This window comes from Rhea pennata, chromosome 1 (genome assembly GCF_028389875.1).
Source record: "Rhea pennata isolate bPtePen1 chromosome 1, bPtePen1.pri, whole genome shotgun sequence".
Lineage (NCBI taxonomy): Eukaryota > Metazoa > Chordata > Aves > Rheiformes > Rheidae > Rhea > Rhea pennata.
In genome coordinates this window covers 83245064-83260109 of record NC_084663.1, presented here as the reverse complement: position 1 = coordinate 83260109, position 15046 = coordinate 83245064, and the positions used below count along the sequence as shown (strand labels likewise).

The window sequence follows — 15046 nt, the reverse complement described above, 5'->3', positions numbered from 1 at the left end:
TTTATAGATTGCAGACAATCTGATTAATTAATCAAAATATTATTTGGTCTGATAGTTTTCAGATCCTTTCAGATTTTCACAACAGGATGAAATAAATACCATCCAAAAATCAGTCATTCGAGAAATGAGGAATTACTCTGGGTTGCCCAGGGACTTACCCTAACTTTTGAACTTGGTTTATGTTTTAACAGATGAAAATGCTGAATCAAAACTAAAACATGATTAGCAGTTTAAAACAGAGAATAAAATTTAAATACAACAGTGGGTCTGTTTCATTCCCTTTTTATCATCCTTTGACAGTGTGATACAACTTTGTATTTCTATAATGCTTTTCCTCTGCAGATTTCAAACTGTCATTTTCAAATGGAGAAATTAATGACATGTCTAGCTTCTAAATGATCCAGTGCCAAATGATTCAGCTCTAACTTATTTCTATTATATCACCATTAAAAACAACTGTATTTTGCTATGATGAAGAGCCCCAACCTGTGTTTCAAGCATGTACTTTTAAAAGTACAAGAAACAAATGAGTGAGAAACAAATGTGAATTAAGGTCACTCTGCCAAAGCAACAGCCCCTCAGGCAAAGAAGTTTTAAGAGACTTTGTCATTTGACGTCATTGTGACATCACACATTTCAATTTTGTGAGTGAAAGAGCTTGAATGGCCTATAACTTCTAATTTGTAACCTTTTTGGACTACAAGATTGTTTTCTCTTTCCATTATTTATTTCTCTATCTTTGCTCCTGCTTTCTCCTTTATCCTTTTCTGAATATTTCACCCTTCTTACTTTTCTTTCCTTCCTCTCCAGTAATTTCACTGATCTGCTGTAGCATGTCATGTCAGTCTGTGTTGAGGAGCCTATTTTTTGAATTAACCCAATAAAACAAATGTTTATAGAGTATAGCTACTAACACAAGACAAGAAGCTCATTCAAGGAGGAGTAAGTATTTTGAAGAAGTCCTCTTAGAAAAAAAGTCTTTTGTGGAGCTGCAAATTGAAAATTTTCAAATGAGAAAATTTTACTCAAAATAAGTTTTGAAACTTGAATAATGTTGACCAACCAGTAAAGTCATCATCATATATGGAATGCTTAGCACTAACATCAGATAATATCAGCAGTCCAGAGAGAGTTAATCTAATTCACATGAAACAACAGTTAACAATTAGAAACGTAAAACTGAAATCATAAGAGGGGCTGTATTTTCTACAGACCACTTGTGGTTTCAGGATTTCATCTCTTCCAGCTTTTAGAAACACACCAGCCCATCAGAAACTTAGGCTGTTTTTTTTCTGTATGCTTTCTTCCCTTCCTCTCCCTCTCCCCTCTCCCCTACCTCTCCCTATCTAATACGCTTCTTGAGAGTGTGTTGCCACTAGGATATTCTTAACTTGATCAAATGCTAATGGAGAGATTGTACAAAGGACAGTTGTCCTCAAATTTAACTATCTGGAGATATGGTTCTATAATACCTTTATGACAACTTACATTCATTACTTTCATGGAAAAATAATACTAGGAAAGTGTTTAATTATTCCTAAATCATCTTTCACTGTGACACACCAGCTGCAAACAGGAAGCAGAGCCAGCCACGTGTGATTGTCCACGGAAGAGAAAACTTCCAACGCTTCTGCAGCAGCACTTGAGACCTTTTGGTGCAAACCCCAAAGTGTAAAATTTCAAGTCATGGGTTCATGCATTCTGGCTGATAAAGGCGTTCAGGTGGATTGCAAGATAAGTGAAAAAATTTAGTTAAGCATTTTATCTTTCTGAAGGACACTAAATCCCATGAGGCTCCTCAAGGAGCTCCCAGAATAGCTGCAGTTGTAACATTACATTACTGTCATCTAGTGGTCGACATGAAATACGCACCTTTGGATTCCACAGTCTCATTCAGTAACTCCCCATACAAGTTTTGTATTTAACTTGATTACATAGGCAATCTCTTGCTCTAGTGCTGCTAGCCATCAGAGTCATATCCAGCATTTCTGCCGCAAATTTGTATGATGTTCAGTCAAGTCTTAATCCCTTAATTTGGGAAACTAAATAATATTGTTTGGGCACTGCAGAAAGATCAATTCTTCAATATTTGTAAGAAGCAAATCCAAATAGGTTGAAATAAATAAGTTCCTGGGAAGGCAAACAGATTGAAAAAGAGTAACCTTGGGAAGTTGAATGACTTAAGTGAAACTCCTTCCGTTCAAGGATGTTTGGAAACAATCCTGAACTCACTTGTAATCCTCCATCAGGTTATGTTCCACTTACAGGTTTGTTCAAGTTTTGAAAAACTTAACCATCAGATAGGCCAACCTATTGCTCTCAAGGGATGCTAATAAGTTTTTAATTACATGAACCAGCATTTTTGCTCTTAGAAGCATTACTGAGTAACCTGAGTAACCTCAGCTCCCAATATGGCCAGTCTGCTGACCTTTATCTCTCTCCTTCACCACTCTGTTCTAATTCATATAGTTTCTGCATGCTACATTTTCCAATAGATCAAACAGCATCCTAGCTTTTTCAGAGAAAAATCATTAGTAATATGTAGCCATCACCAAATTGTTTCCACAAGAGAAGAAAGTTTTAAGGAAACAAAAAGTTTCCCCTTTTCTTTCACTTCTTTCCTCATTTTATTTTGCAAGGACTCTTTTATCTCACTAGAACTAGTTGCAGCAGAACTCAGAACAGCCCCTCATACCAGTCACATTACATATAAAGCTCTTGCCCAAGCAAAAATATCTCACCTTATTCACTTTAATGTGTAAATTTAACAGGTTTTGATTTAACATACTTGCCACAGAGACCTAGCCTTCCCCATTCAATTGCTTTTCTCACAGGAAAAAAACAGCACCTGAAGCCCACACTGCCCTTTGGACTGAATTTATCCCTGTTAGCTAACAGATGTAAGTAATAAGGTTCCCACAATTTTTGAATTTCAAGGTACACAGATTTCCTTTGGCTGGAAGTACCAACAGTAGTGTCAGCTGCCAAGCACTCCTTATTTTTATAGAATGTGGAAGAGGGGACAGGCTACTTGGGAGGATTATAAGAATGTTGTCAGAGTATGCAGGGATGTGACGAGGAAGGCTAAGGCCCATTTGGAATTAAATCTGGCAAGAGATGTCAAGGACAACAAGAAGGCTTCTTCAAATACATCAGTGGCAAGAGGAAGACAGGGGAAAATGTGGGCCCAGAGCTGAATGGGGTGAGGACCCTGGTGACAAAGGATACAGAGAAGGCAGAGTTACTGAACGCCTTTTTTGCTTCAGTCTTTACTGCTAAGGGCAGCCCTCAGGAATCCTAGAGCCTGCAGGTGAGAGAGAAAGTCTGGAGAAAGAAGTATTTTCCTTTGGTTGAGGAGGATCAGGTTAGAGATCATTTAGACAAACTTGACATCCACAGATCCATGGACCCTGATGGGATGCACACATGAGTACTGAGGGAGCTGGTAGATGTTGTTGCCAGGCTGCTCTCTCTCACTTTTGAGAGGTCATGGAGAACAGGAGAGGTGCCTGAGGTCTAGAAGAAAGCCAGTGTCACCCCAGTCTTCAAAAAGGACAAGAAGGAGGACCCAGGCAACTACAGGCCAGTCAGCCTCACCTCCATGCCTGGAAAGGTGCTGGAACAGCTCCTCCTGGATGTCATCTCTAAGCGTGTGAAGGAAGAGAAGGTGATCAGGAGTAGTCAGCGTGACTTCCCCAAGGGGAAATCCTGCTTAACCAATCTGATAGCCTTCTAGGATGGAATGACTGGCTGGGGAGAGGAGGGCAGAGCAGTGGATGTTGTCTGCCTTGACTTGAGCAAGGCTTTTGACACCGTCTCCCGTAACATCCTCCTAGGCAAGCTCAGGAAGTGCAGACTAGGTGAGCGGACAGTGAGATGGATGGAGAGCTGGCGGAAAGACAGAGCTCAGAGGGTTGTCATCAGTGGCACGGAGTCTAGCTGGAGGCCTGTAGCTAGCAGTGTCTGCCAGGAGTCAGTACCGGCTCCAGTCTTGTTCAACTTATTCATTAGTGACCTGAATGAAGGGACAGAGTGTCTCCGCAGCAAGTTTGCTGACAATACCAAACTAGGAGGAGTGGCTGATACAGTGGAGGTCTGTGCTGCCATTCAGAGAGATTTGGACAGGCTGGAGAATTGGGTGGAGAGGAACTTCATGTAGTTCCACAATGGCGAGTGCCGGGTCCCACACTTAGGGAGGAGTAACCCCATGCCCCAACCAGTGCAGGCTGGGGGTTGACCTGTTGGAAAGCAGCTGTGTGGAGAGGGACCTGGGAGTGCTGGTGAACAGCAAGTTAACTATGAGCCAGCAAGGTGCCTTTCTAGCCAAGAAGGCCAATGGTAGCCTGGGTTACAAAAGTCAACTGGTGAGGCCACACCTGGAGTACTGTGTCTGGTTCTGGACTCCTCAGTACAAGAGAGACATGGAACTACTGGAGAGAGTCCAGTGTAGGGCTATGAAGATTATGAAGGGGCTGGAGCATCTCTCCTATGAGGCAAGGCTGCGAGAGCTGGGCCTCTTTAGCCTGGAGACGAGAAGACTGAGAGGGGGATCTTATCAATGTCTGCAAGTACCTGAAGGGAGGGTGTGAAGGGGATGGGGCTAGACTCTTGTCAGTGGTGCCAAGTGGCAGGACAAGAGGCAATGGGGTCAAACTGAACACAGGCAGTTCCACCTGAATATGAGAAGAACTTCTTTACTATGAGAGTGACGGAGTACTGGACCAGGTTGCCCAGGGAGGCTGGGGAGTCTCCTTCTCTGGAGATATTCAAGACCTGCCTGGATGTGATCCTGTCTAACATGCTGTAGGTGACCCTGCTTGAGCAGAGGAATTGGTCTAAATGATCTCCAGAGGTCCCTTCCAACCTCAACCTTTCTGTGACTCTGTGATTCTTTTTAGTGTAAAAATACTGTGGTATACGTGCTCCTGGAACTGCACACAGCTGAAATGAAAGTCACTTTTGAGACCACTTTTAATAGATCATTATGCTATTAAGAAAAATGAGAGTTTTTTAATATTGCAGGGAGGTACAAAGCAAATATAGTACAGTCAACTTTCTCCAAAGGTCTGAAGGGATCCCCGAAGTCTTCTAAAATAAACTTTCCCTTAATTGGGAGAAAATATTCAGTGTGCTGAGGGCTGCAAAGAACTAGAGCATAGCTTGTTTCCTTTAGTGCCAGCTGGATGATTTCTATTTGCAAAGCAATGCAGAGATTGCACTAATATTATTCTCTAAAATCTGAATGCAATACTTTATGTTATGCTTGCAAACAACTGTAGAATGGTGCAAAAGTATATCGACAATACAGTTAACAGCATGAGCAAGACCATATTCTTTCTTGGCCTCAGTTTCTTCTCTGTGAAATGTAAGATTAAAATGCAGCTTTTTTTGTCTTATTATCTAGATTACTATTAAGCAATCCAGGTGCCCTTCATGTCTCCCACTCTTTACCCATCGGACATTGTAGTTACATTGTAAGTGCTTGTAATTTATGCAGTGTAGAGATGTTCTGTGTATCTTTCTAGACAGAGTATGAATAAACGATGGCCTATGACTGCAGACAGCTGGGTTCAGTGACCTAGACTGTCCTGTGTGCTGATTATAAGAGGATAAAGCACTATTGTAATGCTCAAGGGTTAACATCATATTGAGAAAGAGGGACTCCACACCTCTAATCCCTCACAAAACCTAACAGCTAGATCGTAACTTTTCCTTTTGAAAAAAGGAAATGATTTGGCTTTCCAAAGTAGTTTGTTCACTTCCATACTTAAAAGAAATTCCAGCTGCTTTTACATCAGCTTTGCATTTATCGATGTAAATGGTAATTTACATACAAGTAAACAGTTCACAGCAAGAATGAGCAGGGGTCGGTTGGGGTGAAATCTTACTAAAAGTCAACAGTGGAACTCCCACTGTCTTCAGTAGACAGAGAATCTCATTCTGCTTGCCTTATCTCTGTAGTTCATAGAAAAGTTTAAAAATTTATCTATTGCAATAGAAGTATCTGAAAAGACTCCTGAAACAAGTATTAAGGATACCCTCTTGAAATGCAAAGGAAAACTCCTTGCTTTGAAAGGCAGACTGAATTTCTGGTCTCTACGGAATACCGCTGGGAAATATAAACTAAAACTTAATCTAATACATACACTGAGTTTATAAACTTAGATACTGAGTTTCTTTTGTTATCTGCCTCCACAATTCTCTTAAACATAAAAAACAATTTTGCTATGCTGTCTCTTAAAATCCTGAGACTGCCTTATGTAAAGTATAGGATCATGATGGGCTGAAATTGTTTGTAGATGGTAAGAAAATGACAATAGAAATTTGTTTCAAAGGCCACATGAAAATGGAACTTTATTCTGGCTTCTCAGCATTCAGTCAGCTTTCTTTAAAGCAAGAGAACAGGCTTGTGTCCAATGAACTGGAATTTTAGTTTCTGGGCATTAAATCTATTAACTGATTTTGAAAACATACATTTATTTAAACCACAACACAAAACCTCTTTTCTGATAAATCTAGATTTAGCTTTGATGCACAAAACTGCAGAGCATATCCCTGAGGTTTCAGGAAGACTATTAGTAACACTACAGCAAATAGTGTCACAAAATCCACCAAGACCTGAAGTCAGGTCAGAGGATACCTTTTTGAGCTTTATACTACAAATGGAAGGTATAAGAACAACTCTCACGTATTCCAGTTCTGAGGCTCTAAGTTAAGCATAGAAAGTGCTGGAGATTCCTGGAAATGTTAAAGTGGCTGCCAGAGGAACACAAAGATTCATTATGTTTTAAAATCTGTATCTCTGCTGTGAATAACCTGTTAAATGAGAGGCTCACAGATCACTTTGCAAGGAAGTTTTAAGAGACTTAACCTGAAGTCATAGCTCCCAACTTTGTGTGATATTGACTGGAAAGATCTGTATAGCCTGATGCATAGCCTCATGATTTCTACCATGTCTCTTATCCTGTCCATTATTTCTTTTTCTATTTATTCGTATCTGTTTCTTCATTTTTGCTCATTTCTTCGTTTCAGCAATGTATGTTTTTGAGTAATTTTTATTCTTCCTGTTCAAATGTTGGCCTTTTTTCCCCTTCATTTCTCTTCTACCTGTCATACTATTAATTTTATGCTAATGTTACTTTTTCTCCAGTATGTCCAACCAAACACTTGTTCTTCATTCTTTGTTGCATCTTTGTTCTCTCCAAGGGCTCCCAAAGGTGTAAATTAAGTAGAAAGAAGAACACAGAAGAACACTACTATTTTAGAACAGTGGAGAACTTTGGTCTGTTGTTTGATCTGTGAACCAGCAATGTAAAGGCCACACCAAAGATCAAGCAATCTTTGCAGTGTCTCTTTATATAGTGCTGTGGAGAAGAAACTCTAAGGTCAGGCCAAGCAAGTCAGATGTGAGGTTGGTCAATTTACAGTAAGTATCCACAAGCATGAAATATGATGAAAGTGGAAGAGGGAGAGGGTCATATGCTAAGGTACGAGATTCAGTGCATGGAGGCTCATTTCTTCTTAGTGGCTTCACTGCAAACCCTCTCCTTTTACATCTATTTAGTCCAAAGTTTAGAAAAAAAAAAAAAAAAAAAAAAAAAAAGAATTGCAATATGCTAGTTTTCTTATTTTTTCAATATAATGAATAACTGAATAGATTTAAATAAAATTTAAACATAATTGTGGAAATGTCCACTCTGTATACTTAAGAGGACTTTTCCATCATTTCTATTTAATTTCCACAAAATATTTTAATCCAGCAACTTTCCTTTTATTAGGGCTTTGCTCTTTTTAAATATCATTTATTGTTTAAATATCTTTTAAAATATCATATAAATTTCACACAAAAAAAGATGCCAGAATTTGCCAATTCAGTAGGCAATGATGAGCTCTCTTATAAAGAAAACTTGTTCTACAACAGCAACATTCAACAGTTCAAAATTTAGATGCAGGCTGACATGATCCATCTACATTATGGGCTTTAGAATGACAATTCATTTTGCACAATCTTCATATTGAATAGATGAAAACGAGACAGGCAAATTTAGGTCAAGGTGAGTTTATTGTCCATACAGCATACCTAATCCCGCCAAAACACTTTTCTTAAAACCATCTTTACACTAGTCAAAACAACAGATTATTAATAAAAATGACAACACTGAACAGAAAAGACCTTTTATAAGGTAATCAAGACTACACTGTTTCAGAGTCTTATCCATCAAAAACAATCTCACATACTTTCTAAATACTCCTGTTTACACTGATCATGTCTACCACCTCACTTTCTAGCATCCCTGACCATATAAACATCCACACCTCTTAAGGAGCACATTGTGAGAGAATAACATTGACTTGATATGGCATCACTCATTAAAGCGGAAAAAAAAAAAAAAAAAAGAATTTGAGAACAGAAACTGTGCAACCAAGAGTGATTTCTGAGGTACATGAGAACATGGTAGTAAACATAGTGGAAAAAATCCAGTGACCAGGTGGTTTGCTGAGTGCTTAAGAGCTGTCCAATTATTCAAACGTAAATCATCCACATTAAAATGAGATTTAAAATATTTTTCTCTTTCAACAGCATGTTGGGAATATAAATAAATTGATTATGAGGTGCTCCTGCTCTACAGTAATGGGATGGAGGGAGAATATAATCAAAGTACCATCAATAGGAAGCTGAAAGAGAAATGCTTTCAGCAATTGCACCAGTCACTTGGCACATACAAAGGTATAGTCAGAAACGTACTTTTTTCATTCATCAACAGGAAGTTTTCTATAATTTGAGGGAAAAAAAATCACATTTCATTTGCAATAATGATACTGGATTATTTTTTAAATGCCAGATAAAATGGGTGCTATATTAACATACCGTATTTTTAATTTGAATGCTACTGTGAAACTAAGTTCTAGGTTTTACATACTTTAAATACAATACACTTCTCATTTTATTAGATCATTGGTATTTTTAAAATGTCATTGCAATGAGAACACTGTTAACGCTCACTGTGACTGTGCAGAACTGTTGAGATGGTGCACAGATCTGCCTACTATGTATTGGGATTGCAAATGGCACTGAGACTTTCAACACAATTTTTACACCCATTCCTTACTCCTGTAATCACAACTAGAAGAGCAGACCTCCACACTTACACCAGCTTCCAGTGAAATCTATGGAACTTGAATGGACAGAGATTCATCTGTAGAGATGAAACTATAGAAGAGAAGCCTTCCTGAGGAAACCTCTGCAGAGAACTAAAATACTGCAGGAAGCGGTAAAATGGTTCAGCAGGTGGTATATTTCCCTCTGAGTCCAAATAAACCCAAGGGTGGCAATATGGTAAGTGTGTCAGTTCTCTATGTTGTCTTTCAAATGAGATGAGAACTGAAAGTCCCGATCACTGTGATTATTAAAGTTCCCACAACACTTTTAATCATCATTAAAAGCAAGCTATCTTGGTCATAATCTAGCATAGCTGACTGTAGGGAATGTTTATCCTGTCTGACTTCAACTCCTAAACTTAGGTGGTTCAGAATTGCACCTTAATGACAGACCTTAAGCAGATACCAATATAACTACTATTCCACCTATAACCAAACATGCTGATTTATATGCTCCTTGCAATTCCAATGCTACAGTTACTTAGTGTTGTTGAGACACTGTTTACAGTGCTCCAAGCCCGAATAAAGTGATGCAGACCCTTTAAATGCGATGCATACTATACTGACTTACACTTCTTGTGTAGACCAACACTCAAACCAATGATGTTTTAAGACAGCAAACACAAAATTTAGTCCGCATCTGTGAACTTCTCAGGTATGCTCCCCTATAAAACAACAAATATTAATGTAAAATCTCTTGCATACAAAAACTGTCAAGGAATTATCATCTGATCTGTCACAAAACATTACCTCATACATATATGGTTCAAGTCTTGCTTACCAAAACACTTCTACAAGGTAACTATTTTCCATCCAAGAAAGACTCAATTTCTAAATTTTCCATGTTCTCAATGTGAATGGTCAAGGAGAAAAATCATCACTGTGAGAACAAAGATCTTACAATGTTTTAAAAACACTGCAATCTATTCAATTCTGTCACTGTTTTGGAGATCTGCAACATCTCAAGTGCTAATGCCTTGACAAAACTATCCACAATCACTGAAACAGTTGTGGAAGGAGCACTTCAGTTTTCAAATTTCTTTAGGAGTATTTAATATTACCTAGTAAGATGGTATTCTTTGTTTCACATAGAGCATTAAAGCATGTAAAAGCTGTGGTTCAAACAGCTCAGCAATATTATTCAGGTTTCTATTTGGGAGAAAAAGGTTTGGCACCTAGCCACTGAGACAGGACTGCTAGATCTGATCTTCTGCTCTATACTGAGGGTTGTAGGACTATGTCAATTATTTCTAAAGGTCTGATTTTGCAAACACTGTTTATGCTCATTGCTGCAAGTAATCCTGAGGACTTTTCTAGCCGCTCTGAGGCCTGTGTAACAATTGCAGAACAACTGCAAGGAGGCATAAAGGCTGCCACATCCCTCGCAGCACAGGTGGGAAAGAAAGGTCAGTCTTTTCTCCACCACCATGAATTGCCCAGTGACATCCATGCTGGTGAACGGAGCAGCCTATGCTATGGCACATAGGTAACTGCTGCTGCTTTCTTCTCTTTTAGAGCAAATGGGAATACCAGGAGAACAGTATCCAACTCCTCTGGGGATCCTGTCTCCCAGCCAGCTCCAAGGGCAGCCAGGCAATGCTGACAGGCAGTTAGCCCTCTGGGATTACTTACTGTAGCAAGCATTACAAATGTGACTCTAGGCAGTAAGACAGCTGTTCCCATTGCCTAGCATGCTGAGAAGTCATTTGGCAGCTGATAAAAATGGATGTGAAATGCTACCAGAGGTAGCACTTTGCATCCAGGTTAGATATGCACAACCATGTGCAGGGGAGGCAGTGAAGACTCATGTTGCAAGTGCTTCCAGGATCAAGGCCTAAGTATATAGAAATTTCTCTTGGACAGGTCCTTGGATTAATGTATTTTTTCCACTATGAAAAGGATACCTAAGACCAAAAGGGAGCCAATGCCCCTGCTTTCTACAATTTTTCCCCAACGCAACCAGAGTGACCATGCTCTGTTCACCAAAACACAGGCTCCAAGTTGCCTTTTGCATTGACCATTCCATTGAGGCTCCCAGCAGAAAAAACTGTCAAGTTGTGAGGTATTGTGAAAATGGGAACCATTTTGTTTTGTCCAGTAAACCTGAGGTAAATAGTATACTGTCTTTGCAGGATGTGATCAGGAAGGAAAAAAAAGAAAGAAAAAAGGAAAAAATAAAATAAAATAAAAAAATCATGAACACGCTATTAGAAAAAAACTGTACAGGGCATTTCCAGTAAATCAAAGAACTCATCATATCTCCACTTAACCATCTACTTCAGGATTTGAAATTTAAGCAGTAAAATAATATATTATAAAAATGTTTATAAAATAGCAGCACACTCAGTGAAACAATACAGCTAAGTACTGTTAATGTGAATAAGAATGAAACAAATCATAGCTTCTTAGCAGCGCAAAAAAAAAAAAAAACAAAAAAAAACAAAAAAACAAAACCCCACCCCCCCCAAACCAAAAAACAACAAAACTTTAGACTCTTAATCCATTTTCTACCCTCATCGAGCCAAATACGGCTGAGTCCGTTCATAAAATATTCTTCAAAGTAGCATGTTCTTTCTGGATTTTTGTCTTAAAAATGCAAACATTAACATTTCAACCAACAGCTTCATACTGTATATTTGCAAACTGTTAATACAATTGTGCAAAAAAAAAAAAAAAAAAATTGCTCCAACTCCTTTGCCATCTAAATGCCTCTTCTTTACAGACGGAGCAGAAAAATAAATTCAAGTACACTGAATACAGCTTTGTAATAAAATTCCAAGTCACACACTTTGATGTTTACCATTTGTGTCTTTTGCACCAGCAATTTTCTTTCATTGTCCATAGATAAGCATGCAGGTGGTATTAAGATCCTTCTGTGACACTGAACAATACAAATCATCAGGCTTTTATCCGGAATGTCATGACAGGAATGTCATCTGAAGCAGGTGTTGGTATTTCCAGCAACACCACAACTAACGAAATACACCAGATACTGGAAAATATTGACTACAAAAAGCTATATACTTTGCTTTTGTGACCTTTTTTTTCTTTTCTTTTTTTTTTTTTTTTTTTTTTTTTTAATTTATTTTTGCTTGGCAAAATTGTCATAAACCATCTCATTTAATCCCTTAGGAACAATTTTCAAAGTGCTTTTCGAATGAAATGGTTTATAATAATGCTCACTGTGGACCAATAAAGTTAATAAAATGCTGAAAATGAGTGTGTGTGCATGTGTGTGTATGTCCTTGTGTGTGTATGTGTGTGTGGCGGGGGGGGAAGCTGGATATCGAGAGGAGGGATCAAACCACATCTCATCTTCTTTAACACAGCGAGGATATGTTAAAAAGTAAGATGGACAGAGCTTTAATTGTCTTTACAACAAGCTACGGAGCTGCCAAAACTTAACGTTGATGCTGTAAATGAATATAATGCTTTTCACAGATGATCCACTGCATCTTGCAATCCAAAGGCTGGAGGTGGTCTGACTGGCTGAATGGTCGGAATTAATTGGTGCATTTTCCCCATCTAATGTGAACATTTGATACTTTGGATTGGCCCACAATCGGGTAAGTGGGATTGCCCTTATGCTAAAGATGCTGCTGTGTTTAGAATGAACCATTTCTGAAGGAAAAGTAGAAAAAGTCGTAGACTGGGGAAGGAATAAAAAAAAAAAAAAAAACCCACCTGCTCTTCTGGCTGGCAAAATAAAGCATCTTCTTTCTTAGGTAGCAGCTACCACAGACAGCAAGAGTAAACAAAACTAACACACAGAGATCCATCAAACACTTCTGACTAACAACAGAGGTTACAGATCAGCAAATCTCTTCTGCATTCAAAATGATTCAATTGCTTCAGGGATCTTTTCCCACTTTGCCCTAACCCCTTATTCTATTGCTTTGCAATCTAGTCAAGCCATAAAATCGCACACACAATTCCTTTCTTAATTCTAAAAAAGGGGTGTATGCACTAGGTCATAATACACAGACAAGTATACTCTACTTTGTTCCCACAAATGCAGGCTTACCTTTATCTAGCTACTTTGTATGCTTTTATAAGCATTTAATATCACTGATACATAATCAAATAGCAGTTACCAAATATATTGTGGGATTCCCTTCTGTAGAACATCAGAGGCACCAAATGCATTTTTTTCATTATTCAGTTTTTGTTTTTTCTTTACCTAAAAGAGCTTTAAATATGTTCTATGTTGGAGTAGATTAAAAAAGATCACTCTAAATAACAAAAATAGAAGGGCTAGGGGAGCAAGCGTGACTTTTCTGTGCTGATGTCCTCACAGGTTGATATCTCTCACATCTGTGGGAGTGCTGGCCTGGTCCAGTTCATCCACTGTCTTAGAAGGATTGCTTTGCTGTTGCTGCTGCCGGACCTGCCTAAGGTTGCTTACTAGCACCGACTCAATCTGCTCTTGACAAGCTTTAAGGCAGTCCTAGAAAAACAGAAAGCAAATTAATGTTAATGGATTTTTTTTTCTTGCTGAACTAGTAAAAGTTGGAAGAAGAGTGGAAATCAAGACATTTCTGAGAAACATCTGCTGTGACAGAAAATGACCTAGAATGCTCAAAAGTAACCACTGTTTACAAATTCCCTTGGGTCAAAAAATGCAAATTCCATGTTTATCATAACCTCCAAATTTTAGTATCTTACCTCTCCTTGGTCATTTGTGTTGTCTTTCTGGGCAGAAACTCAAGAGTATTCCTCAGCACCCTTGTGTATAATGCAGGACAGGGTAGAGGAATTTTTGTGTTCTCTTATACAGTGTTAAGTGTTCTGGATTTGTCTTCGCTATAAAAAGAAGGCTATATTTTTCTCCTGAAGTAACCAGCATGTGCTATATACCAAGGTAATACATACAGTGACACTTCAGTTTCATTGTCATGCAAATTCACCACATTCAGATGAAGGAGGAGGTTTGAGCTCCCCTCAAAAATACTTTATGATTGTGTTATAGGGCCTGCATTTGGCACCTTGCCAAATAAGGGCAAAAGAAGGGTCTGTTTATCTGTGAAAGTCTATGCAAGAAGAAAAGGCCCATAACAAAAAAAAAACAAAAAAAAAAAAACCAAAAAAAACCAAAAAAACAAACTTAAGTGTTGAAAAGTACTACTTCCAAATACAGCTTAGATCATGGCTGTGGCATAGGTCATTACTTGAACACATTTTGGAACTTTCCTTTAAAATGTCTTTTCTGAAGAAGCAAAAAAGAGCCATCTTTGTGCTGAGTCCCCAAATGAAAATCCTGTACCCAGACTCTGAAAAAGGCAATCAAACGTTAATACAGTACAAATCACACTGCTCTATAACTGAGCTCTGTAAAGGAACTAGGTCCTTGTCCATCAAGAAGGAACTGGCCACACAGTCCCAGACATAAAGCCACAAACCCACTCCCTGAGTGCTTTCCAAAGAAGAAAAAAGATTTCAGCAGCGAAAGAGGAAAAGGTAGAAGGCGAACTCCCACATCTTAATTCTGAGCTGTTGAAACAGCCCTAGGTAAACAATTAGAAATAATTTTTACAAGCTACTAAAGCAAAGACAACTATCAGAAAACGATGTAAGTCAAATATGGACAACCAGTCCTCAAAGACTACTACACTGCAGATTATTCCATATAGGACTTGGAGAAAGACAAGTGCAAAATATAGCCACACAAATTTGGAAGCATTATGCATTAGGAGTCCTGTAACAATTATGAAGTATAAGTACACAAGCAAATGGGACAAATTTGCCACACTTAAGCCAAAGTGACAAAAAAGCCAGTGACAAAGAATAAGATCTTCAACTGTTACAGGATATTCCATATTATTGATAACACACTGGAAGACCAAATAATGTGGTTAATAAAAGGAGAAATGCAATAATAAAATAATAA

The 15046-nt window shown here is 38.4% G+C and overlaps 1 protein-coding gene across 1 annotated transcript in view; it reads right to left on the bottom strand.

Moving 5' to 3' along the window:
- Window positions 1-8043: 8043 nt before the first annotated feature.
- The window catches only part of CCND2 (cyclin D2), a 41134-nt gene continuing 34131 nt past the window's right edge, over window positions 8044-15046 (bottom strand). Inside the window, exon 5 of the mRNA XM_062593188.1 lies at window positions 8044-13606. Coding sequence (XP_062449172.1) covers window positions 13451-13606 — 156 coding nt within the window. The 3' untranslated portion in view covers window positions 8044-13450. The remainder of the gene's footprint in view (window positions 13607-15046) is intronic.